We start from the raw sequence: 24,794 nt of genomic DNA, 5'->3' as shown, positions 1-24,794 counted from the left end.
AACACAGTGAGTGGAACTTACAGAAACATGAAAGCCTGCCACATCCGGCCCATCTGCTAATTTTCTGTGTTCAGTGTCTTGTGATCGTGGCTGCAGATGAGGGGAGATGCTAGTGGAGGAGGGCAGGGGTGGTGATGCCCGCACCTGTGCTCCCCAGACCACGGCCCTGCTGTCCTCTGAATATGAAGCACATGAGCTTCAGTTCTCAACCCTTGGGGGGGGGGGGTGCATATCAGCTATCCGGCATGTCAGATATTGATATTGCAATTCATGAGAGTAGCAAAATTACAGCTATGAAGCTTAACAACCATTTTATGATTGGGGGTCGCCATAACAGGAGGAGTTATATTAAAGGGTTGCAGTATTAGGAAGGTTGAGTACACCCACTGCTCTGGAGGTTGTAAAATGGCAACGCTCTCCTGGCCTCTACACCACAATCATGTCTGGATAGCCTGGGTGGTGCTGTCGTAAAATTTCGCTCCTTACTTTTATACTTGTCAGTGTTTCTAAGCCTTGGACTAATCATTTGGGGGGCCATCTTGCTTCCTTGTCGATGGTCTGTTTTGTGCCTTGTTACTTGTTCTGCTGCAGTCCTGGTCTCTGTCCACTAGGTGGCAGTCGTGCTCTGTGGTTTTCTTTCGACATTGCAGTAATTGCTAGAATGGCTGCTTAATCGCAGATGGAGATGATGTCCCTCTGATACAAGATGATAATTTAGCTGTCCTTTTGGTACCATACCTTAAGTGCACGTGGAATACATCATTAACACTGAAGAGATGGCTCAGCCGTTAAAGGCTGGGCTCACAACCAAAATATAACACTAAAGATTTACTGCTCTGTTGGAATAGCGGACAGACTATCCAACATAATGATTGAGTGCAAGCATGCACGTGAGATGCAGTGCGTTTTGGTTAGAAGTGTGGCTCCGGTTCTTAATAGTTCTGATATCTTAATAAACGCCAGGTGCCTCTGTCTCTCAGAGATTACATCTCTAAACTGAGAGCACAGAAGCTTCCTCATAGGGTTCCTGTTGCTGTCAACATCAGGCACCTGGCACCTGGCACCTGGCACCTGGCACCTGGCAGTGTGCGTGAGTCAGTGGGAACATCTCAGGAGTGAGTAAGCCAGCAGCTGAAGAAGCAGAAGCCCCTAGAAGGCTTTGTCTCCCATCCTCTTGGGCTCCCTCGCTTCTGCATATTTATTTAGGTTGTCGTTCCTTTGCCCTGAGATACAGGACCGTCGGAAACACAGGAGACCCTTTGTACAGTGCCCTGACTCACCTGCGTAGCCCAGCACTTTCCACCCTCTCCCCGGGGGCAGGGTGATGGAAGCTTCACTTCTGATGGTTCCCCCATTCTTGTTACAGGAAAGTAGCACTTAGGAGTTAGGGTGAAATGCTTTACGCTTTTTGGAGTTTTTAGGGCTCTGCTCTTATTCAGCCGTCAGTGTTAGCCCAAACCCGTGTAGCGCTGCCTTCAGAGAGGGCTTAGATCTGATTTCTCTCTCTAGAAATACTAGGCTAAGCATCCTGAATTACTGATTTGTTTTCCCCTCCCAGAAGTATTGTTTTTGGAACGCAGGGCCCTATTCTCTAGAGCCATGCAAGGAAATGCATCTCTGACCTCTCCTGGCCCCAGAGAGATGGTCTTTTCATTTCTCGGTTATGTATTTGCATTCAGTCTTTCCAGCTGTGATACTTAGGCCGTCAGTGGATAGCCTTTGGTTGCATGGGTGGAAAGCAGATTTTTCTTGCTTCCACTCGAGCTGAATAGCAAGCACTGACTGCAGGTTTGTTTAAGACTCAGGGTTAGATAGCCAAAGGGAGCGAATCTAAATGCCCAGGGCTGTGAGGGGGAGTGGAAACCGTGCACAGACCTGGTTCCCACATACTTTGACCCCTGGGGTGTTGTGCGCTCCCTCTCCCTGTTCTAAGTGTTGACCCCTGTTGGAGGGATCAGTGCCCTCTGATTTTAATGGATTATATTATGACACTAGCTTGTAAACTGAGCCAGGCTTGAGTGTTTTTACTAAGGAGAGAGAACAACCATACTCCTTTTAGAGTGTGTGGAGTTGAAGCATGGAAGCGTAAAGGTGGCCTTAATCTCAGACTCACTCCTCTTCCTAGCCCTTGACCGACAGACGAGGAGTCACCGTTGGATTAGAGGTCCTTTCCCAGCATTCCATTCGATATTCTTCTTCTTATAAAATCTGTCTTTCCAAGAGATGTTTAATAGGATCAAACGGTCTTCATTTTGCTTTGCTCCATGGCAGCTATCAGATGCTGTTTCACCCCTGCTGTGAGAAAGTGCTTGTCTACGAAAACGCTGATGATAATCCCTTCTTTCTGTTGATAGCCATAGCTGTGGCTGTGTTCATTCCTTGGATTCCTTCGAATCCTTTCTTTGGGGCATGTGTATGTGTATCTGTGTTCAGGCATGTGTGTGTGTGTGTGGTGTGTACACGTCTGTGTATGTGTCTCTCTGTGTGTGTGCCTGTGTATGTGTCTGTGTGTGTGTATGTGTGTGTGTGTGTGTTTGTGTATGTGTGTGTGTGTATGTTTGTGTGTGTGTGTGTGTGTGTGTGTGTTTGTGTGTGTGCATGAGCGTGCCCATACCAGGGGATAACATTCAGGATCTTCCTCTCATTTGAACTGACAGCTCACTGTTTTGGCTAGTCATGCTAGCTAGTCAGCTTGCCCCTGGGGACCGTCTTTAGCTTTCTAGCACCAAGATTACACCCAGGCTGCCATGCCCACCCTGCGCTTGTGTGAGTGTGGGGGATCTGAACTCAGATCTTCCTGTTTTGTATGTACTGAGTCATTAGCCCCACCTTTCCTTAGATTTTGTGAAACTATCCAGAAAAGATTTTCTTTTACTCATGTTTTTTTTAAATATGTTCGTAGTAAGGATTGCCTCTGCTTACCTCCTTCAAATCTTTCTTCTGATGCTAATGCTTTATTTTATATTTTGCTTTGCCTAGGTGCTCAAGATATAAACTTTTCCCTCAAGTTGTGAATGTTTTCAAAGACCATAATCCTCCTCACAATAGAAAACCCAGAGATCCATCTCTCCAGCCCCAAACATTGAATTTTTATAACCACTTTTTATCATAGATAGTTCCAGAAAGTCTGAATTCCTGATTTAATTACCTAACCTAAGGTATTACAGAAGACAAAAAAGTAAGTTCAGTGTGTATCTGTAGTCATTATGAAGTTGAAGAAGCCTCTCCTCCAATGGCAGCGCTAAAAGTGGTTTCTTCTCTATCTGTATTGCTAAAAGTTATATCAAGTCTCTTGTGCACCGCTGACTTCAGTCAACTATGCTGGAGAAAGTTAGTCTGTACCAGTCATTTATCTAAACAAGCTAGTTTAAAAAGCCCTCGGTGGGACTTTAAGCTTTTCTCACATGCTCTTTCCCTGGTTAGTTGATTTAGTTCGCAAGGGTCATCCTAATCAGGCCACCAGCTTTGTAACTAGATTGTTGGCCCCTGCATTTTCTGCAAGTGCCTCAGGTATCTCTCCTGGGAGAAGACAGAGGTCACCAGCAGCCTCACACTCCCCGGTGAGCCAGAATTGCCTTGCTGTTTCCACTCTGTCCCACCTTCAGGCAGGCACAACAGCATCTCCCAGTGTTTCCTGTGAAAAACCACCGGTTCCCTCAGTCCCAGAACTACTTTCTGCTGTTATTTGTGCACCAAGAGCAGAGTTGGTCCTGTGTGCAGTGTCCAGGAAGTACAAGGCCTCAGCCCCTGGGGTCACCGAGGTCCCCAGAGCTGCAGATGCCCCTTGGCCCACAACTCTTTTGTACACTCCACCACTTGAAATACCATGACTGTATTATTTGAAATCTTTTAAATGGCGTCATTAAAAGTAAAGCAAAAATTTCTCTTCCTTATAAAGATGTTCTTTCTGTTGATAGGAATTATTAGTCAGTGCCCTTGATGTTGAGAGCAAAGCAACAAAGGCTCTGGTATGCTCCATGCCTGTTTGGAGCTCAGAGCTTGTGGTCCTGACATGTGCTGGTATTCCCTCCTCTTTTCCCAGCATCCTCTCTGTTTACTCTGTAACTCTGGTCCATTCATTTGTGTCTTGAGAGGTCAAGGAGCCACTGATCTCATGCAGACATTGACTGCAGTGGATTAACCTTCTCTTGCCTCTGGTTACTAGGTCTCAGCCTGGCCTGTCTCTCATACTTGCTATATTCTATATATAGCCTTTGCTGTCGTTCTTTGAAAACTACTTCGTTTCATACACACATATAATGCTGTTTGCTTCCACAGTGGTTCTCCTGTCCAGTGGAGTACCCACTAACTTATATAATACAGACTGAAGCCCACCAGGAGGAGGAGTTCAGAGCCCCTCAGCACGTGGGCCCTGCCAGCCCATCCTGCATCTGTGGCTCCCTGCCTTCTTCTCCCAATCAGAAGTTGCCTTGCCCTGAATCCAGTGTTTCTTATCTTTTCCCTTTTAAATATAAATTATTCCAACATTATATATATATATATATATATATTAATATATGACTACCTTTGTAAGAACTGTTCAGGACTTTTAAAAATTAAGTTTTAGGACTTAACAAATAGCGCTCAGTTTTATGTTTCTCAAGTTTATCACCGTGGAAAGTGAACTGGAACTATTTGGTGAGAATAAGCATTTATGTATCCTGTGGTGGAATACTTTAGCTCCTAGGGGGACTGCAGCATTTTTGCCCATGTGTATCAGGAACTGTGAGCCAGTGGGTCACTGAGGTACTGTTAGCAATAGCAAAACTGCCGAGCTGGTTCAGATAATTGACAAGAGGATGGAGGGACATTTTTCTGTAGTAATTAGAGTGAATAGGTGGATCATGGGAAACTGTGAAACTTTAAATTCTTGAGAAATTTTGGGAGATGAATGCAGTCCTCATTTAGTTGAAAAAAAAAAAGAATCTAGAAATCTTGACTAGATGATTCACTGTGTGCAGCTGTGTCCTAGAACCAAGAGTGGGATGGATTAAAGTTACTGATGCCTTAATTAGTTGAAAATACTGTGTTCTTCTAAAATAATCTTTTTCCTAGTTTGTTCTGTGTGGTGACCCTGCAAATGATTCAGAGTAGTAGTAGCTTGGGTGCTGAATGATCTAGAATGTCCCAATGTTATGCAGGAGGCAGACAGATAAGAGAAACTTGTGTGCTGAGCACATCCCCACAGGTGGCCTCCAGAGCCCCTGTCTTGTGGCTCTATCCTCCTCTCCTCAGGAGGCTCTCCTGCATCTGACCTGCATGTGCTGGCTTCGTGGCAAGTGGCAGGAGAGGCCTGGAGGAGGAAACACTGGTAAAACATGGCCCCTTCCTGTCTGCGCTAAATCCCTCAGCCTGAGCCATCAGCACCATTCTCCTGATGGTCAGAAGAAGCCCCTACTACTGTGTGAGCTTGGCCAGGCTGCACAGGGCAAGCGAGGCAGGTCTGTGTACGGCTCTTGAATGCCACTGACAGCTGACCTGTGGAATAGTGCAGTATGGGGCAGGGAGACAAAGCTAGGAGTAGATAATTGATGCTTTGGGTAACCGAGCAGTTCTCCTAGGTGGTGGGTTTCTTTGTTTTTGTTTCTGTTTTTTGCTTTTTTGGTCCTGTAAACAAAATTTAAAAATAAAAAACAAAAATTAGCAAAAAAAAAAAAAAAAAAAAAAAAAGAGGCTCCCAAGGTTCTGTCATTTGGTGCCAGGCTGAATGGAGCAGATAGATGTTTTCAGTCTGTCCCAAACTCCTGAAGGTTTCGGATCCCTGAGAACTGATAGGGGCCATGTCAGGGTCTTGCAAGAGCTACCGCCTAAGCTTGTCAGACTCTGCAAAGGAATAACAGCAACAGCCGGCTGGGTTTGCTTTCATACTGACACTCTTATAGGGATGAAGTCTAAAAGGGACAAAATTCACTGGGGTGTAGGCAATTGGAGCCCTGGTGTCTGCCTGAGGTCCTGTCCCTGCTGCAGACCTGCTGATCGCAGATCATGTGACCCCCTCTCAGGAGCTTTTTCTCTATTGTGCAGCAGCCACGCTCCTCCTTGTGTCCTCTACCCCCTCCCCAGGTGTATTTTCTTTCCATCTCTTAAAGGGACAGGAGCTGAAGAAATGGCTCAGTTGTTTATAGCTCTCACACCGACCTGGCCTCTATCCCCAGCACCTACATAGTGGCACACAGCCATCTGTAAACTCCAGTTTCAAGGCGCCCAATGCCATCTTCCAATATCCGAGGGCAGCGACACACATTTGGCGTACATACATGCATGCAAACAAAAGATTCATACGTAATAACATAAAATACATCCTTAAAAAATTCAATAATATTTCCAACCTCTTCCCCTCTCTACCTATGCCAGTGTCCCAACAGTGAGCCGCGTGAGTACGGGACCACTCTCAGTAGTGGGTGACAAACAGCAGAAACTCAGTGGCCACCCAATTTGCACGAATCTGTTCGCGTAGCTGCAGGCAAGTTAAGCACTTAGCTATCAAAAGGCGAGTCTGTTCAGAATCTCCCGAGTTTTATTGTAGTCTTTTGTGAACTGTCACATCCTGCAAGGAAGATCAATTATGTAGATATCTTTGGATATAAACTAGAATAATTATGGCTCATGATTTATTATGCGTTCTTATCACAGTGTCCAAGCATGATTGTTAATTGTTAATTTTTATCTCCTTCAAACTCAACAACAGAAAAAGTCCTGTGAATCGTGTGTGGGTACCTGGAACCAGTGGCCTGCCTATGACCCACCATGCTCTGCTTCTTTCCCTGGGGTCTGGATCTTGTCTTCTCTAGCCTTTCCTTTTCTGCCTTGCAGTTTCATAGCAACTGTATATTTATATGCACACACATGCACACACACAATACACACACATATTCCTAAAAGCATTTGTGATTTGCATGTGATATGTAAATACAGGTATATAAAATTTTGATTTTCTAAAAATTATTTTATTGCATTAATTTGTTGATTGATCATGGAGCATGCATATGCACACTGAAAGGATGGGAGAGGACGATCCTGAGAGTCAGTTTCTCTATCACGTGGGTTCTGGGAGCAACTCAAGTCCTCAGGGGTAGAAGGTAGTAGGTATCTTTATACAGTGAGCCACCTCTCCCAAATCAATATTTTGATTAAAAACGAAGTCGTAATCTTTTATGGTTCTTGTATTATTATTTGATGCAAAATATGTATAACTACATGAAATCTGACTTTACATGCACAGTTTAGAATCCCACTTGACCCAAATGCTTGGGATCGAAAGTGTTTCAGATTTTTGTGTGTTTGATTTTTTATAAAATGTTTGCGCAAATTTTACTGGTTAGGTGCGTGTGGTTAAGCTGAAAACCCAAATACTCACTAAGTTTCAAATCTGAAAGCACTTTGAGTTTCTTCTGGTTGTTGAATTAGGTGTTTGCGTCTGTGCTCCTACACATTATCCATGTTGTTAACTGTGGCTGTAATTTATGCATCTGGGTTGCATACTCGTCCCCAGTTCATTTGATCAGTTTCTTTCAGATAGCAGAATTGTAGACAACTGCAATTTACAATGCCGAGACAAGGTAACAGTCACAGTGTGAGCTTTGCTTTTACCGTGGTAGGATGAGCATCTAGACCTAGAAAGTTTTCCATGAATTTATATTCTCTAAATGATTAGTCTGCAAAACACGAGTAAAGGATCTTCTTAAGCACTAAGAGTGAAGGATTTCATTGTAACAAAATATCAGGTATTTATACGTGGAACTTGGTACCACGTGCCAGTTCCACGTTAGGAAGCCACTGTTGCTGCATTTGGCAGCAGGAAAGGAGCCCCAGAGGCCAGAGCACTCCTCTCATCTCCTTACTTCTGTGAGATTCTTTAGCCAAGACAGCCTTCCTAGCAGCTTACGTGGCTCGTGGGTCTGAGAACCACCTGATTGTTGCAAACCAAGTGTTGAGTAGATGTACCGAAATTTAGACTGGCGCCACCTCCCTGCCTGTGCACACCATCCTGAACACATACTAGGTTAGTACTCGATGCTCTCGTGAATGGCACTAGCACTGACAGAACTCTTCCCAGCTGTCATTGGCAGCCTAGAAGACCTGGACGGACATTCTAACGCAGCTCTGTAAGAGTCCTCTGTGATCTTTAAGAGTGGAAGGGAACGCTAAGGAAAAAGTTTAAGCATTTTGACTGAAATATGTTTCACTGTGTTTTCTAATAAAAGAATTTTAAATTGGGCTTAGTTTGTTAATTTTAGTACTTTAGCCTTTAACCTATGTATACTGAACAATGTAAATAGCAAAAAAAAAAAAACATTACGCTGAATAAGTAATTCAACAACACGGACAGCTCCTTAGTCTTGGCTCCTATAGATCTAGCATCTTTCATTTCCATCTCGGATTCTTTTTCACATATATACATATATATGTACTTAATATATGCATATGTTGGGTGAGCCTGCAAATTAACACATTTAACCCTTGTAGCTTCTTCTCACTTCTTTTTTGGGTAAAACCACCACCTTTATGGATCCAGGCCTACTTGTGAATTCCAGGAAGGAGTGACCGGATTGTGCAGACTGCAGGGTCACTCAGAGCAGGCTGCACTGGGTGGACCTGGCTGATACCTGTGTGCTACGTGTGCTTTGGCCCAATGTTCTGTTTTCTGTAGGACTTACATAGTCTGTAAATTGGCATATAAGGTTTCATTTCCCCTTCGTGTCACAGATGACTTTGTAACTTTCGCCGTGTTTTATTACACAGGTTGGGTAACTTAGTGTTGGTAGTTCTCTTGGTAATCCTGACCCTCACTTACTGCGTTAATAGTCAATAGATAGGAAGAGAATTCAGTTTTTATTGTCCGCTGTGTGCCAGATACACCCACGTTTGTTTTTTTGTTGTTTAAATAGGTGTTGGGACAGAGGTGAAGCCGGTTAGAAAGTTAAATCCCAAACACATAATGTCGTTCAAAGTCTCGGTAGATCAAAATTTAGCTGTTTATCTGCAAAGCTTGCTTCCTCTTGAGTCCCAATAATATTGACTATTTTGTATAATGGGATTACTGCCCTTGTTATGTAAACATGCAGCTAAAGGACTAACTTGTTCTGCACAGTCGTGGACTTCTCGTCCGCTCGTGCATTTTATTGGACCCGATCACTGTTTGCTAGAGACAAGGAAATAGATTTGAAGCCCGGTGGTTGTTTCCTCTGAGTAGTACCCTTGCCCTTTATCAGACAAATCATCTCGTCCCTGAAACTTGCTCAACTCGTTTTCAGATTGGTAAAACAATGACATGAAGAGATTTTCCCGGTGTCATCCAGCTGTTTGGAACATCCAGTGACCCAACTGCTTGTGTGTGAAGTCTTAAAGGTGGAGGGCTATAACCTTTGAGCTCGATGCACGGAAGTGTTCCTAGAGACCCCCTCTGTCATCTGAAATCATGCGGTACCGTGGTGGCTCTTTGCCTTTGTACACATGACGGCAGCTAAAGGTGGAGAAAGCTCTCCCTTCTATTAGAAAAAGTGATCAAATTGCAGGTCTCTGGCTATTTTTATTACCCACCGGGACAATTTCCTGTTGTTAGTGCTAATACTTTAAAACTGTCAGTATACAGTAGATACTGAATTAACTACATTAATTTTTTTTTCCAGCATGAGGATATGGTATGGTTGATTAATTAAAATCTCTCCCGTCAGTTGCAAGTTTGCAATTTTTCCATAAAATAGGACTTATTAAACTAACAATCCTTAGAAAGCTGATCAATAAACTAGAGTACAATATAAGCATGTTTTATGTTAGATAGCTGTTAGTCAAGGCTTCATGAAAGTTCCTTTACAATTCATAGAAAGGTAAACCGTAGATCGAACTTTATAAATACATCTTCATCCTTGCCCCCCCCCCACACACAAATTAAAACTAAAGCCACTCTTTACATGTTTGTTAAATCTCGGAAGAAAAAAAAACAAAAAAAACTTAAGAATCGAGGAAACGAAAGTTTAAGCCCTAAGACACAAGCACTATGAAGCCAATGTAATTCCTGTTTCTTTCTTTTGAAATGAAAATGTGACTCACCATGAAGTCCTCATCAGAAGCCTAGGCATTAGTGTTTCGGAGGCGACTATGACTTCCTCCCATGGAGCATCTCCAGTCTGGCTTCAGTTTTGGTGGAGCTGTGGCCTTCGCACTCCGTATTTGTTTTCTGTCTTGAGCATTTTAGATATTGGCTTGCCTTTGCTCTGAGGATTGCGTCATCAGCCAGCTGTGCTTGTCCACTTTACAGTATCAGATAACTCATTTTAACCCCTCCTCTGCCAAAGCCCACTGCTGTCCTGCAGCAGCCCTGCCGTTTCCTTAGTCTTTTACTGGATCCTGAACTGGATGGAGTTTTCCTCCTCACCAACTCCTCCAGTCTCTCCCGTCCTTGTAGGTGAGACTGGATCAGCAACAGATGCAGCATCTGACTGGTACCAAAGGGAATGTACTTTGCTTTTTGCCCGGTCTGCTTATGTTGACAAGTGGGAAATGCTGCATTAGCTCTCAAAGCAAAACATTTCAAGTACTCTCTGAAATGCTGACCTCTCGCCAAACGCTCCAGCATCAAGCAGTGCAAACTTCCACTACCCCTAGGAGAACAACTCTAATCCGTGCTTGTGTAAGTTGGATCTGAGGCAGACTTCCATATGGTTACGGATGTTCAGGCCCGACCAAGGGTGAACAGTGGGTGAGGGTGTGTGGTGAGGGAGAGGAACCCAGGCGGCAGGAGGATGACTGTTCCCATGTCTAGTTTGACCTTTTCTGTGAGGGTGCAGTAATAATAGCGACAGCATTCCTGAGTCTCCTGATTTTAGCTAGCTTCTCGAAAGTTTTTTCTTTTCTTTTTTTTTTCCCATGGAAAACTGAAAATTAATCTGAGAGTAAAGCACACCTGTGCGCTTCTACTGTAGCGCCGTACAGGTGAGTACATGTACGTGTACGTGTAGGCTGTACATTTGGGTGTCCACGGGACCTTTGACCTTGCTGGCAATGTAGCGATAGACATCAGAGAGGGGTTAAGAGGGTCCCAGTCTCTCTGGGGTATGCTCAGTCCAAAGGGTGCAGGGAATGCTGATTGTGCCTCATCAGCACCAGCCCTTAGTGGGGACTTCTGCTCTTTCTCCAGTTCGTCAGTACAACTCCATTCTGATTTTGGACATCCCTGTTTCCATCTTGGTTTGTTACCTGGCCCTAGTTTCTGAATATTTAGCCAATTGTTCCCCTGGTTTTTCACTCTTTAGTTGTTCTCTGGGTTAGCACAATCACACCTCATTGCTCAGGATCAGTGCGTTCAGGTTCCCTCATGTTCTTTGGTCTCATGTGAAGGCTTCCAGCCTTGGACCTGCCTCACTTCCTCTGTTCTTTCTTAAATATCTCAGTTTTTCATTTCACCATTTTGTCTCCTGCCCTCTGTCTTAGAGAAGTAAAAGTTCCTCAAACTCTTCCTTATCTCCTAAGCAACTATCAAGCTGCTCTTCTAACCCCTTCTGCAGATGCATTGAAATAAAATGGTTCCCGTGTTCTGTCTTCACTTCCCCTCTGCCCTGTAATCTGTTTTCCTGTGACTTCTGTGAGCTGCACACATCCTTCCTCACCGCCCACTGCTCGCCTACCAGTTATTTAAAAAAATATTTTAAGGCAGCATTTTTTTCTTTGAATTGTGAAAATGCACAGAAAACATTCCATCCTGACATTTTTTGTTTGTTTGTTTGTTTTTGAAATGGTCGTGTTAGGAACTTCAGGCTCGCCTTGAGCGTCCTCTGTGACCTCAGCAAGCTCAGAGCTTGCAGTCCTTGTGCCTTGGTACTCCTGGACGGTGAAGTTAGAGGCATGTGCCTCGCACCTGGACCTTGAATGTTTGCTAATTAATTAATTAATTAGAGATTAGGGTCTCTTTGAGCTGAGGCTGATGCCTGATCCTTCTGCCTTAGCCTCCAATGTCCTGGGGTCCCAGGCGTCAGCCGCCATGCTCAGTCTCTTGACTGTTTCTAAGGCTTCAGTGACATTACTTTGACAGTTGAAAAACCATTGCCACCTTCATTTTCAGAAATCTGTTCATCATGCAAAACAATTGCATAACTGTTTATTATTTTCTGGAAGCTGCCACTCTGATTTCTGTCTGCATGGATTTGACTTCACTGGGTGCTGTGCTCTTGTGGAATCCCATAGCTCTCTCATGGCTGGCTTATTTCACTTAGTATATATGATTTCTGTTAAGCAAGCTGCGTCATATAGGAAAATCACATTTCTTTTTCAGGCTGGATAGTTTTGCATCATGTGTCCATACCACTTTTTATGCTCTCCATAAACACCTGGTCATCTGTCCCTTCTGACTGTTATGTATCCTAAGGCCATGTGGACATGCAGATCCTTGAGGTCTGGATTTCAGTGCTTTCAGGCATGGAAATATCCTCTTAGTTTAAGTGGTTTTAAACATTAAGTGAAAATGTCTATGAGTAATTCCTAAGTGAGATTTCTATCATTCTGAATAGTGTGGAGTCACCTTAAGAAGTGCTTAATCTCATCTTAAGCAAGCAAACAAACAAAAAACCTTTGATGCAGTTTATCTGTTAAACAACATCGAGATGATGACGTGACTCTAGTAGGCTGGTCTTTGTTTTTGTTTTGTTTTTTTTTTCCCCCAGAGTATTTACTGTCTCTATAGAATCACTACCTTCAGACACATCTTAACCCACCCTGTAGAAAGCGTTCCTGCCTCTTGCCTCACCTGCCCATACAGGGGAATTCATTCTCATAACCGCCACAGAAAAAGACTATTCATCTCTCTCTCCTTCTAGTCACCAGCTAGCATTTACTAGCTACCTTGGGCATGGTGCTGCAGGGACCTTGGGTGCAACCCCAGCCCTGGACAAGCCTTTCTCTGTTGTTTTGTCCTAACGAGATTTTAAGCTGTGAGGGAAGGCATGATTCATCAGTGGCTTTTCTATCCTTATTGCTTGCCATTTTTTATGCATGGGATTAAAAGAATATGAAAGTTAAGATGTGTTGATTTTCAGTTTCTCTTCCATGTGTTGCTTACAATGTGTATTTTGTAAGTGACACTTCTGCATGCTTGGGAAAGCCACAGAGAGCTTATGTGCTCACTTATTTCTGAAGGCTGGTGATTTACAGCATAAAGCATAACTGTTTTTATATAAATATTTATGTGAAATGCAGGAGGAACAGTGTTCATCTGTAATCCACCAGGTACTAGAATCTTCCCAGATAGATAGAAAGCCTTGAGTAAGATACATATATTTTTATTAAGACCAGGAATTTGGATTATGTGGCTCAAACTTGGTTCACTTCTTTTTTTGTATTAGAATAGAGATGCATTGCAGGAAGAAGCTGGTCTTGCATGAACATACCAGGATGAAAATAGGGGAATTGAAAATCACTGTTCATAATTGTTTCATGTCTTGTGAACCGGAGAGAGAACTGACAGGGCACGAGGCCAGAACCTGTAAAGTTTACAGACTCAAAGCTACATAGTGACCAGGGATGGGACATGAGCTCTTTCCAGTGAGATAATGCCAGTGTCTGCGATTGAAGATCCAATGTCGAATAAAATTGGCTGTGGAGATATGGATGTCTAGCATTTGACATTACCACATGGCTTGTCACCTAAAATATTGGACCTGATATGCATACAGCCTGTAGCACACAGGCTGGCCATGCCTGGGAGAGAATGTGTTCTTACATGCTAACTTGAGGCACAACTCTATTACTTTGTTTGACTTGGTCAAATCTGTTGTTGTTGTTGTTCTTCTTCTTCTGCTGCTGCTTCTTTTTTGTTTTTTTGAGACAGGATTTCTCTGTATGTAGCCCTGGCTATCCTAGAACTCGTGCTGTAGACCAGGCTGGCTCAAACTCACAGAGATCCGCCTGCCTCTGCCTCCTGATTGCTGGGATTAAAGGCGTGTGCCACCATTGCCCAGCTCCAGTCTCTCTTTCTGTATGGAGTCATCACTGCTCTAAGTCCCGTCCCAAGATGGAGTAGAGCAGCAATATCATGAAGCATGCATGCATTTTGATGTGGGTTAGGCTGTACCTCATTTCCAAAACACATCATACCTCTTGCCACTTCAGTTCCTTGGACCCTACCTGAAAAAAGCCTGTTCCTTGCCTGCTGAAGTCTCTGTATCCCTAAAACCTCTTACATTCCTACTAAGAATGGAGGAGGGAAGGGATGGCTTCCCCCTCTCTACTCTGTGGGGCCTCATTTATATTCTGCTTTATTTTGTTGTGTCCCAAATGAAATGCTGGTCTCTACTGGTTAGGGGAAATATAGGTCCTCTGATGTCCCTTCTCAGTCTGATTCATGAAGTCCTTTTCCTGCTCTGGTTTGGAGGAGGGACGGTACCCATAGGCTGCTCAGATTGGCTTCCTGGATGTGGATCACTGTGCCTTGCTTATCAGTCTGTGGACCTGGGTCCTTGCCTCTGCAAGTTTGGCAGAGAAAAGAAGTCATTCTGGTACGAGAAGGTAACTGTCATTTAACTATTGACAGCTCCATAGTTCTCTCAGCCTAAAAAACTTGATTCTTATTTCTTTTTGCTGTTTCTTAATAAATATTAAACTGTTTCAAAATGTCAGTTCAAGTCATGCATTTATGTTCTTTAAGAAGCCAAAGAATTTGATAGATTTCAGAATGAAAATAGCCAACCATGCTCTTTCCAGCCCTGGTAGCCACTTCCGCTTTTAGCTGGCCACCTCTCTCTTTCTACGTAATTGTAGTTTGAGGCTCTATGGTTGATGTTGCCGTTTTATGGGGAAAATGAATATTCATCTTTACTTTCTGTTACTCTAGATAATTACATCCACTATTTTCACAGACTCTGGGATCCTTTGTCCGCATTGCTGGAGCAGGGTGATTATTGTCTGTGGCCAAGGCTCTGGACTTGATTTCTAAGCATTGCAGTTGCCCTGTTGCCTCAGTGATCAGGGAAGCTTTTTCCATTGTACGTGAGATAACATCCACTCTCTCTTTCAGGAGGCCGTTTCCGATATAGATTAGGTAAGGTATGAAAATGGACTACAGTTTTGGGTGTAGCTTATGTTTGAAATCCCAGGTGCTCCAAAACCAAAAACTTTTTGACAAAACACATTGAAAGCTTTCAAGTGTGACTTCATGTGATGAGTCCCTGTCCAGTTTGCCTTCACAAAATATACTATATAAAATTACCTTCAGGTTGTATGGGTAAGAGGGTATATAAAACATAATTTTGGGTTTGGAATTGGGTTGCACTCCTGGGTATCCCATTATATATATGTAAATATAAAATCTCAAATATTTGAAATTTAAAAATCACTGCTAGTCCAAGGATAAAGGATACTTAGAATGCATGTAAATCTAAGCTCTTATATTTTAATATTATGTTTCACTGGAAAATATTCAATCCAGTTCATTTACATACACATGCATCATGGGAACAAGGCTTCTTGGTGTCAGAGCTCAACAGAAACGTGTCTTGAAAAGTCCTTGGGGTGAGTCATTTTCTCCTGAATTTAATAGCAGAAAGCTCAGTTGACTGGCATTTTGATGTTAGCCATTTGTAGTCATTGTGGCCTCATAAAGTCTTCCACCTGCTGTGTGGATACTCCCAAACTACCTTTTCATTCTTCATTTCCTGCATGGAACCTGTGTGCTAATGCATTCCCATCTGGACTCAGAAGGTACCCCAAGTCCTGAGTTACAGAGAGCCCATGTGTTCATGGTGTGTTTTCTCTAAGTCCCTTTCCTTATATGTAAAATGGTGCAACCTCCTTCCTTATGGTTGCTGGAACAGTCATAGGAAGCATGGTGTGTATTGTCATACTGTGATGTCTAGGCAGAACAGGTGGTCAGTAAAAACAGGGGCTCTTCATAATATTATGGGCTGTTACCGTTTTCGTGCATAATCCTTTTCTTTGGTGACATGTGTAGTGCCTCATATCGGCACAGTGCCGAAAACCCTGCCAGATGACTCCCTCCCACATGGTCCATGGGAAAAAAAGTGATACTTGAACCTACTAAATAATTGCTTCCTGCCAAATCAGAGATCCCTTACTGGGTCCACATCACAAAGCCTCTGTGGATTTTGAGGACTTAGGGTGTTTGAACATCTGTAGAAGGCAGAAGAAGAAAATAAAGATGTAGCTGAACGCACAGCCTCCTCCAACAATCAGGGTCCTGTGAGAGAAGTGGACACCAGCGATGCTCACATTTTCCATCTCTTTGCTCAGAACCATTTGGAGTGGTTGCTAAGAGACCTTGCCCAGGAGCTATGTCTCTCCCCTTTCTCTCTTGCACTTAATCTTCAGCTTCATCTTAATGCTCCTTGCACTGTTGCCAGTTGGCTCATTGCAGTTTACGTACTTACAGGATCTTAGTTTTGCATACGGTCTCTAGACAGTTGAAGCATTTGTTGACCAGTACTCTTCGTGATCTTAGAGGCAATTTGTGTGTGTGGTTAGGAGCACAGTCTCCAGGATGAATTTTTTTTTTATTAAGGAAACTATCTTGGTCACACATTGCTTGTGTGCTTGGGAGCATTACTTGACCCCTCTGTGCTTCAGTTCCTTATAGATTATCCCCTGTAGAAAGTAATGAGAGCCACTTCAGAACATTGTTGTGGGGAATACTGTGAGTGTTGGGCACTTAGAAGAGCAAATATGTGTTGCTCTCATCATCTGATCCTATGAAAACATGGAGATGAGAATATGCATTGTGGGGTTCCCTGCCGATTCTAAGAGGTCATAAATGATTGCTTCAAGAGAGTGTGGCTTAAAAAGGGCAATTAAATATAGCATTTATGGATGAGCAAAACAGTGCTTTTCAGATAGATGCTTAGACCACCTCCTGTCCATGCGTCCTTTTCCTTCCTTCCTCTTATTCCCTTTAAAGCACCTTATATATAGAATTGTTTTTATTCAATTTTAGTTTTACTGACATGAAGCTCTATTTTTAAATAGTATTCTCTCTCTCTTTCCCTCCCCAACCTGTGTGTATGTCAGTGTGTGTGTGTGTGTGTGTGTGTGTGTGTGTACATGTCACGGCATGCATGTAGAGGTCAGTGGACAATTTTGTGAAGTTACGTCTCAGTCCTACTTTTACATGAGTTCTGAGGATTGCATTCAAGTCATCAAGATGAATAGCAACCACTCTACCCTCTGAGCCATCTCACTGACCCGTGAAGCTCTGTTTGGGGTGGACCTAGATAGCAAGGTACAAATTGAGCATGATACCATTTCACTTTCTGTCCATGGATGTTTTGGTGTGTTTACAGGCTGATTTGTATCTGAATCAAGAGGCACAAAACTGCTTAAAGCTATCATGAGATGAATCAGAAGGATCATTTAGCAAGATATAAACAAGGTTGGGGTCATAGAGACATTCCTCAGACCCTCAGGTTATTACTTTTAGGGTACTCTGAGGATGCTCAGAGTGAGTGGGTGGATAGAGATGGTGGGATGTTACTGGGATGTTCAAGGGCTCTGCTGTGCTTTCTTTGGAATGAAAAGTTCAGGACCTTTTTTTTTCCTCCATTAATTTTTCATTTCCTCTGCCAGTTTCTGTAGTATTCTAAAATGCTCATAAACATTCCCTGGTTCTAGAAATATGTTGCAAGACAATGTATGAGTGGGTACATGTGTGTCTATGTGTGTGCTTGTACACGGGGTGAGTCCTTTTGTTTTGAGCTAGCATTCCCATTCCTTTTAAAATTGTAGTCTTAACAAGGTTGTCTGCTCTCTCCATATCTATTCAGTATAGTATTTGATGTTCTAGCTAGAGCAATAAGGCAACAAAAGGAGATCAAGGGTATACAAATTGGAAAAGAAGAGGCCAAACTCACTATTCGCTGATGATATGATAGTATACATAAGTGGCCCCAAAATTCTACTGAAGAACTTCTACAACTCATAAACATTTTTAGTAATATATCAGGATACAAGAGTAACTCAAAAACATCAGTAGTTCACCTTTATACAGTTGATAAACAGGCTGAGAAAGAAATATCACCCTTCACAATAGCCACAAATAACTTAAAACATCTTGGGGTAACTCTAACCAAAGAAGTGAAAGATGTGTATGATAAGAACTTTAAAAATTTGAAGAAAGAAATTGAAGAAGATGCCAGAAAATGGAAAGCTCTCTCATGCTTTTGAGTAGGTAGAATTAATGTAGTAAAAATGGCAATCTTACCAAAAACAATCTACAGATTCAGTGTAACACCCATCAAAATCTTAGGAAAATTCTTCACAGACCTTGAAAGAATAATACTCAACTTCATATGGAAAAAAAAAACCCAGGATAGCCAAAACAGTCCTGTACAATAAAGGTACTTCTGGAGTGATGTGGGATTCCTTCTATGCTAAGAATATATTTTATTATCATTGGTTAATAAAGAGACTGCTTCTGCCTATGACAAGGCAAAATATAGGTAGGTGGGAAAACTAAACTGAATGCAGGGAGAAAGAAGGCAGAGTCAGGCAGACACCATGTAACTCCCAAAGGAGAAAGACCACAAGAACCTTACCAGTAAGTCATAGGCCTACAATGGTACACAGATTAATAGAAATGGGTGAGTTTAAGATGTAGAAGCTAGCTAGAAACCTGCCTGAACCATCAAACAGTGTTGTAATTAATGTAGTTTCTGTGTGATTATTCAGGTCTTGGTTGCCAAGAAATGCAAGCATAATCTCTGTTTATACTGGAGGCATAACAATCCCTGACTTCAAACTCTACTACAGAGCTACAATAATGAAAACAGCCTGATATTGTCATTAAAAACAGACAGGAGGACAAAATAATTAAATCGAAGTCCTGGATATCAATCCACATACATACCAATACCTATTTTAGAGAGAGAAGCTAAACATATAAAATTGAAGAAAAAAAGCATATTCAACAAATGGTGGAGGCATAACTGTATATCAGCTTGTAAAAGAATGAAAATATATCCATTGCCATGCACAAAACTCAAGTCCTAATGGGTCAAAGACCTCGATATAAAACCAACCCCACTGAACCTCATAGAAGAGAAAGTGGGAATTACACATGAACGCATTGGCACAGGAGACCACTTCCTAAATATAACCCCAGTAGCACAGACACTGAGAGAAACAATTAATAAGAGGGGCCTCCTAAAACTGAGAAACTTCTGTAAAAAAAAAAAAAAGGACATGGTCAACAAGACAGAATGGAAGCCTACAGATTGGGAAATGGTCTTCACCAACCCCACATTGGACAGAGGACTGATCTCCTAAATATACAAAGAAATCAAAACTCTTGACACCAAAAGAACAAATAATCCCATAAAAAATGGGGTACAGACCTAAACAGAGATCTTGCAATAGACGAATCTCAGGTGACTGAATGACACTTAAGGAAATGTGCAACATCCTTAGTCATCAGAGAAATGCAAATCAAAACAACTCTGAGATTCCATTTTACATTTGCTAGAATGGCCAAGATCAAAAACATCGATGACAACTTGTGCTGGAGAGGATGTGGGGTAGGGGAACACTCCTCCACTGCTGGTGGGAATGCAAACTTGTAGAGCCACTTTGGAAATCAGTATGGCGTTTTTTTCAGAAAATTAGAAACAATCTACCTCAAGACCCAGCAGCACCATTTTTGGGTATATACCCAAAGGATGCTCATTTGTACTACAAGGACATGTGCTCAACTATGTTCATAGCAGTGTTATTTGTAATAAACAGAAACTGGAAAAAACCTAGGTGCCCCTCAAACGAAGAATGGATAAAGAAAATGTGGTACATTTACACAATGGAGTACTACAGAGCAGTAAAAAATAATTGATATCTTAAAATTTACAGGCAATGGAATGGATTTAGACAAAATTATATTGAATGAGGTAAAGACCCAGAAAGACAAATAGAATATGTACATAAGTGGCTTTTAGACACAAAGCAAAGGAAAACCAGCCTACATCTACAACCTGAGAGAACCTAGGCAACAAAGAGAACCCTAAGAGAAAAATACATGGATCTACATAGGAAGGAGAAAATTGGCAGTGTGGAGGTCTTGGGAGAGAGGAGCAGAGAAAAATGTATAGCTCAGTAAAAATTTAAAAGGAGTACAAAATCATGCAAATGAAGTATAAAAGATAAAAGAATGAGGGGAAATTTAGGTAAACATTTCTGCAACTATAAACCTGGATTTTCATGTCATTTAAAACAAAACATCAAAATCATAGGGAAAGAAAGATATATTGCGCAAAACAGAAAAACATTTAACAAAGTTATAGGAAAATGGAAAATTAGTAAAAAGCATTTGAAGCACATATAGCAGACAGAGAATTAATATTTTTAATATAATAAAAGCTTGAATAGTGAACCCCTGCCCATTTAAATACAACTGTCATCTGAAGCAGAAGTCACAACAATGAAATAATGAACTTAACACCTTTGAGGAGGCTACAGGGTTGCTGTCCTAAGTGCTACTGTGGTTTCTTTAGCCTATGGAAAATAGTTTGAGGCTGTGTTGTTCTGAAAGTGTCAATATTTTAGAATTATCCCAGTCTGCAAGTCGCAGCCATGGGCCTCCCACATGCTTTTGTAACTCCAAGGCTTTGGTGGACATTTAGAAATAGAGGTGATGGTGTCAGAGAAGGAGAGTATTGGATTGCTTATCAGAATATGCAAAACCCCAGCAGAACAGACAGTTAAATAATGCTCCTTTTCTTTTGGTTTGGGGAACTTTTCCCGCCATGACTGTTTTGTTGTGTGGTCTGCAGGGCTCTGCTTTGTCACATGACCAAGATTTTGGGGTTTCCCTTTCTGGGATTTCCCTTTCCATTCTTGTTCCTTGGCCATGAGTGCAAGGTGCTGGTGTGGGCAGCTGTCTTTGTAGGTCTGAATATTTAAAGCTTATTAAATCAGTGGATTCTAAGCCATGTAGTAATTTGATATTGAGGACAGCCTTGTGGAATTTTTTTTTTTTCTTGAGCAACTTTCTCGTATCTCTCTCATGTTGTTTGGAATTCATGTTTGCGTCTGTACTGGAAAGAAGCACCTTGAACAGGACCTTCAACAAAGCTGGCACCTCAGTGGCTGGGGGGGGGCGGGGGTTGGAATGTTTCAGGACCAGCTTCTAATTGCGGTTGATCTTGCGCTATCCTGACCTTATTAGACATTCCTTGCCCACAACTGTGTTTGCCTAATATCCTCGTGACTATCAGGTGCAGCCTTTTGGGATGTATTAGCAGACTACCGCCTCCACCAGCCAAGAGCTAAAAATCGTATCTGAGGTCTATTTGTAACAGATTCCCAGCTTTGCTGTTTCCTGCTAGCCTGGTGTTTTCACCTGTGTGCAAGAGTCTTGATTTATAGGTTTGTTCTGTAGCAATAAAACCTCCATGAACCTGCTGCCATATTTGACATGCAATTTAGAATAACTGTAATCTGTGTCCCTGGGTCATGTGACTCATAATTGATGAGGATAAATTGTCTGCTGTTCTCTTTGAGGGGAAGCTGTAGTTTTGCATTTCCATTGACACTGTTACATACTTCTCGCATGTCTGAGATGGGCTTGGATGTGCAGAGAAGCTGCTGGATGAGCTCTGTGTGTACATAAGGAAGCTGGACAGCCATGGGGTCTGGTAATGTAGCCAGTAGAATCTTGACTTTTTTGAATCAGCATTTAGTGTTATTTTTTATTTCCCTAAGTGATAATATACCTTTATGCATATGTCCATTGTATAATTTATTACTAGTACTAAAAATGTTTTTACAGGCATTCAGTAATTTACAAATTTTAAATATACAAAGAACAAGGAGTCTTAGTAAATGGGCTAAGAGTTAGGGCAGTGTTAGGTCCACCTTAGTTTGCTCATTTGCCCTGATGTGGACTTCAGTGGCTGAGCGTGCAGCATCTGGCTTTCTGTTGAAAGTGGAAGCTCTCTTTGAACCAAGCTAGCTTTTCTTTATGCCTGTATGATTTGAGGAGGATGTGGTAAAAAGCCCCAGGAATGAATGGGAAAGAGTCATCCACCTCAGGCCTAACCAAGAGAAGAAAGTGGAGTGACTTCACACCTGCGATGCTTTGGAGTGTGAAACAGCAGAGTGTGAACCATCAGAAATGAGCTGGTCTGCCCGGGGCCAATCAGGGGACATGCTCACACAAGATCAGTACACTCTGGAGAGTTGGGAGAGAATTTTTGGGAACAAAATACTTTGAAGGCCCAGAATTTACTGATACCTCAATGTAGCACAAGGCAGATCAGCTTTTTTTACATAGTGAGTGCTGTTAGCCTACAGGCTTGAGTCACTTGGCTGAAAGTGTTTGATTCATACCTATTCTGTCGGATTCTTTCATCTACTGCTTTTAAAATTCATCCTGTTTCTTAACTAGAGTCAGAAAGACCAGTGTCTTGGCCTACAGTGGTTACCCGCCTTCTTCCTCTGTTCTGCTTTGTTATGAGTCCTACTTCTCTATGGCCCTTCTCACTCTGTTCTCCCCCTGGGTCTCCCCTGAGCTTTCCTTTCTCTAAGACTTACGTGTCTTCATTGGAATGTTTGGAGCAAATCCTGGTTTTGCTGTGTGGTAAGCACTTTTGTTATATAAATGAGATTTGTAAGCTCTTTAGAGGGAGGGTGTGTGTGTCTCTCTCTGTGTGTGTGTGTGTGTGTGTGTGTGTGTGTGTGTGTGTATGTGTCTCTGAGTGTGTGCAGGGTGTTCATAACACGTTGCATCTCATGGGTCAAGCACAGCCTCCTGCTTGCTCCTCTGTATGGCGGCTGGTTGACCTGCAAAGGTTCCCAGGTGGGTGTCAGGTCATGAGAGTATTGCTGGGTGTGAATAGTTCAGCCTCTCTGTGTGAAAGTGGAGAAAGGATCCTGAGGAAATGGGTCCACTGACACTGTGAGAAAACATTAGAAGCTTATCATCACTGCTCATTTCCTGTGACCTAGGTCCAAAGTCTTTTTATGGCCTCTTTTTAATAACATCTTCCAAAGCACAGCCCGGAGTGCACCAGCTTTGCTCTCTGTTGATTGTGTTTCTCAGTAGGAACATTAGGGACTAATCCTTAAAAAGCAATAGCCTCTGGCTTTTATCTTGTAAATGACTGTATTTCTTTAAAGTGCCATTCTCGCTGTAATAAACTCAATTACTCAAATGTGACATTCTATGTCCAGTCACCGTTTGTTCTCTTCTGAACGTATCACAGCTGCTCTGCATCTCTCAGTTTCCGTATCCTCGGGCTGCAACCTGAAGCTCCACGTTTTTACCTGGTGCAGAGGAGGAACTGCCTGGTGATAACTCCGCAGTGAATGGTCAAATGGCAAAGGCTTTGATTCTTTGGGGAGGGCCATATTGATCTTCAGAGCCCTGTTTTTATGTAGTAAGTGCTGATTCAATGTGGGGTGAGTTTCTGGCTACATTGGAAACGCCTGTTTATAGGAGAGATTAGAAAGGTATTTTGCATGTAGAATTGATGAGGAGATCCTACCCCCCCCCAAAAAAAGATGTGTTTATGGGGTGGGTGAAGTAGGAGGCTAGTGATGGAGGTACGTAGATGGCTGCTGTTTTATGCTAATACCCAAACTAGTTTCTAATGCCATCTAATGGCTATAGGGTACTTTAAGTTTTTAAAAACATTTTTAACATTTGTTTTAGTGCGTGTATCAATATGTGCATTTGTACAGCACGTGCTGCAGCATGCAGATGGAGGCCAGAAGACAGCTGGTGGGAGTTGGTTTCTTCTTTCTCCTATGTAGGTCCCGGGGATCAAACTCAGGCTTTGTGGCAAGTACCCTCACCCACTTAGCTGTTATACTAGTCCGGACTATAAGGACTTGAGCAAATATTTTCTGGAGTGATTTGAACTGTTAATGTGTAGCCTGCCTTGAACTGTTGACAGTGGAAGGAAATGGTGATATACTGGAAATAAAGCAGAGAGGTGGACATTTGTTTTCTTTAGATCTTTCTGTCTGGGGCTTCCCTTCAGAGTAAAGCCTCAATGCCCGTATCATCCTCTAACCTTGTAACGGTCAGCGCTGGGTCATGATCAGAACCTGTACTGTCTTAAGACATTGCTGGAACCGATGTCCTCCAGGACTGTTGCGTCCTGACACTCCAGAAACCTGCTTTAGGGATGGCCCCAGGAGCTGTAATCAAACCCTGTTAATACTTGAAAACCACTGCGAAGTTAGCCGTTTTGACCTGGGAACAGACTTCAGAACTTAATGGAAGTCAGAATAAATTTACAGATAGTTTTATTTGTAATACAAGAGATTGGTGAATTCCTGCCTAAGTGTTGTCATAGAAACGAAACTCTACCTTTTAGGACTCACGCCACTAAAATTACTGTATTTTGAGCAGTGAGTGATTATTTTCAGTTGAAAATTCAGTTGTTACTTGGTTTTTTTGAATAACTATGGAATGCAGTTTGCCTCCAATGTTAGTGGGGCAAGAGTTTACATCCTGGCTCTAGTGGTAAGAATGGACCTATGGGTGGCCCTGACATCTGGCTGGCAGCAGTAGGCACCTGCTTGTTCTACTAAGAAATGGTAGTGCCTTTTTGTGGTCCTTGTGCCAATAGTGTGTAAGGAATTTGGCAAGTCCAGTTTTACTCTAAAAACTTACTTTTCCCTTCATTTACACATTTACACATAATTGCATAGACTTTATCGATAATGTAGAAAAAGAAATATTTATCCTTGGGTGACCAGTTACTATGGCGTGAATAGTAAACTAAAATATAAAGTCATTGGGACATGGTGTTTCATGCCTTTAAGTCCAGCACTTGGGAGGTAGAGGCAGATGGATAGTTGTG

At 42.4% G+C, this 24,794-nt stretch overlaps 2 protein-coding genes across 15 annotated transcripts in view; one reads left to right on the top strand and one right to left on the bottom strand.

Moving 5' to 3' along the window:
* Med12l (mediator complex subunit 12L) overlaps positions 1–24,794 on the top strand; it is a 310,727-nt gene that overhangs the window by 122,081 nt on the left and 163,852 nt on the right. The window lies entirely within an intron of this gene.
* Positions 1–24,794, bottom strand: part of P2ry14 (purinergic receptor P2Y14) — a 46,934-nt gene that overhangs the window by 9,566 nt on the left and 12,574 nt on the right. The window contains exon 1 of one of the 2 annotated variants that reach the window (XM_041659485.1): positions 10,051–10,153. The exons of the other annotated variant lie outside the window; for it this stretch is intronic. Within the exon in view, the coding sequence (XP_041515419.1) occupies positions 10,051–10,053 (3 nt within the window). The 5' untranslated portion in view covers positions 10,054–10,153. Of the gene's footprint in view, positions 1–10,050; positions 10,154–24,794 lie in introns of those variants that run through there. 2 annotated transcript variants of the gene reach the window in all.

The sequence above is a fragment of the Microtus oregoni genome, unplaced genomic scaffold, assembly GCF_018167655.1.
Source record: "Microtus oregoni isolate MIOR12 unplaced genomic scaffold, Mior012 000010F_ref0000083, whole genome shotgun sequence".
NCBI classification, from domain to species: Eukaryota; Metazoa; Chordata; class Mammalia; order Rodentia; family Cricetidae; genus Microtus; species Microtus oregoni.
The sequence above is the reverse complement of the archived record's forward strand: the minus strand, read 5'-3'. Positions and strand labels throughout refer to the sequence as shown.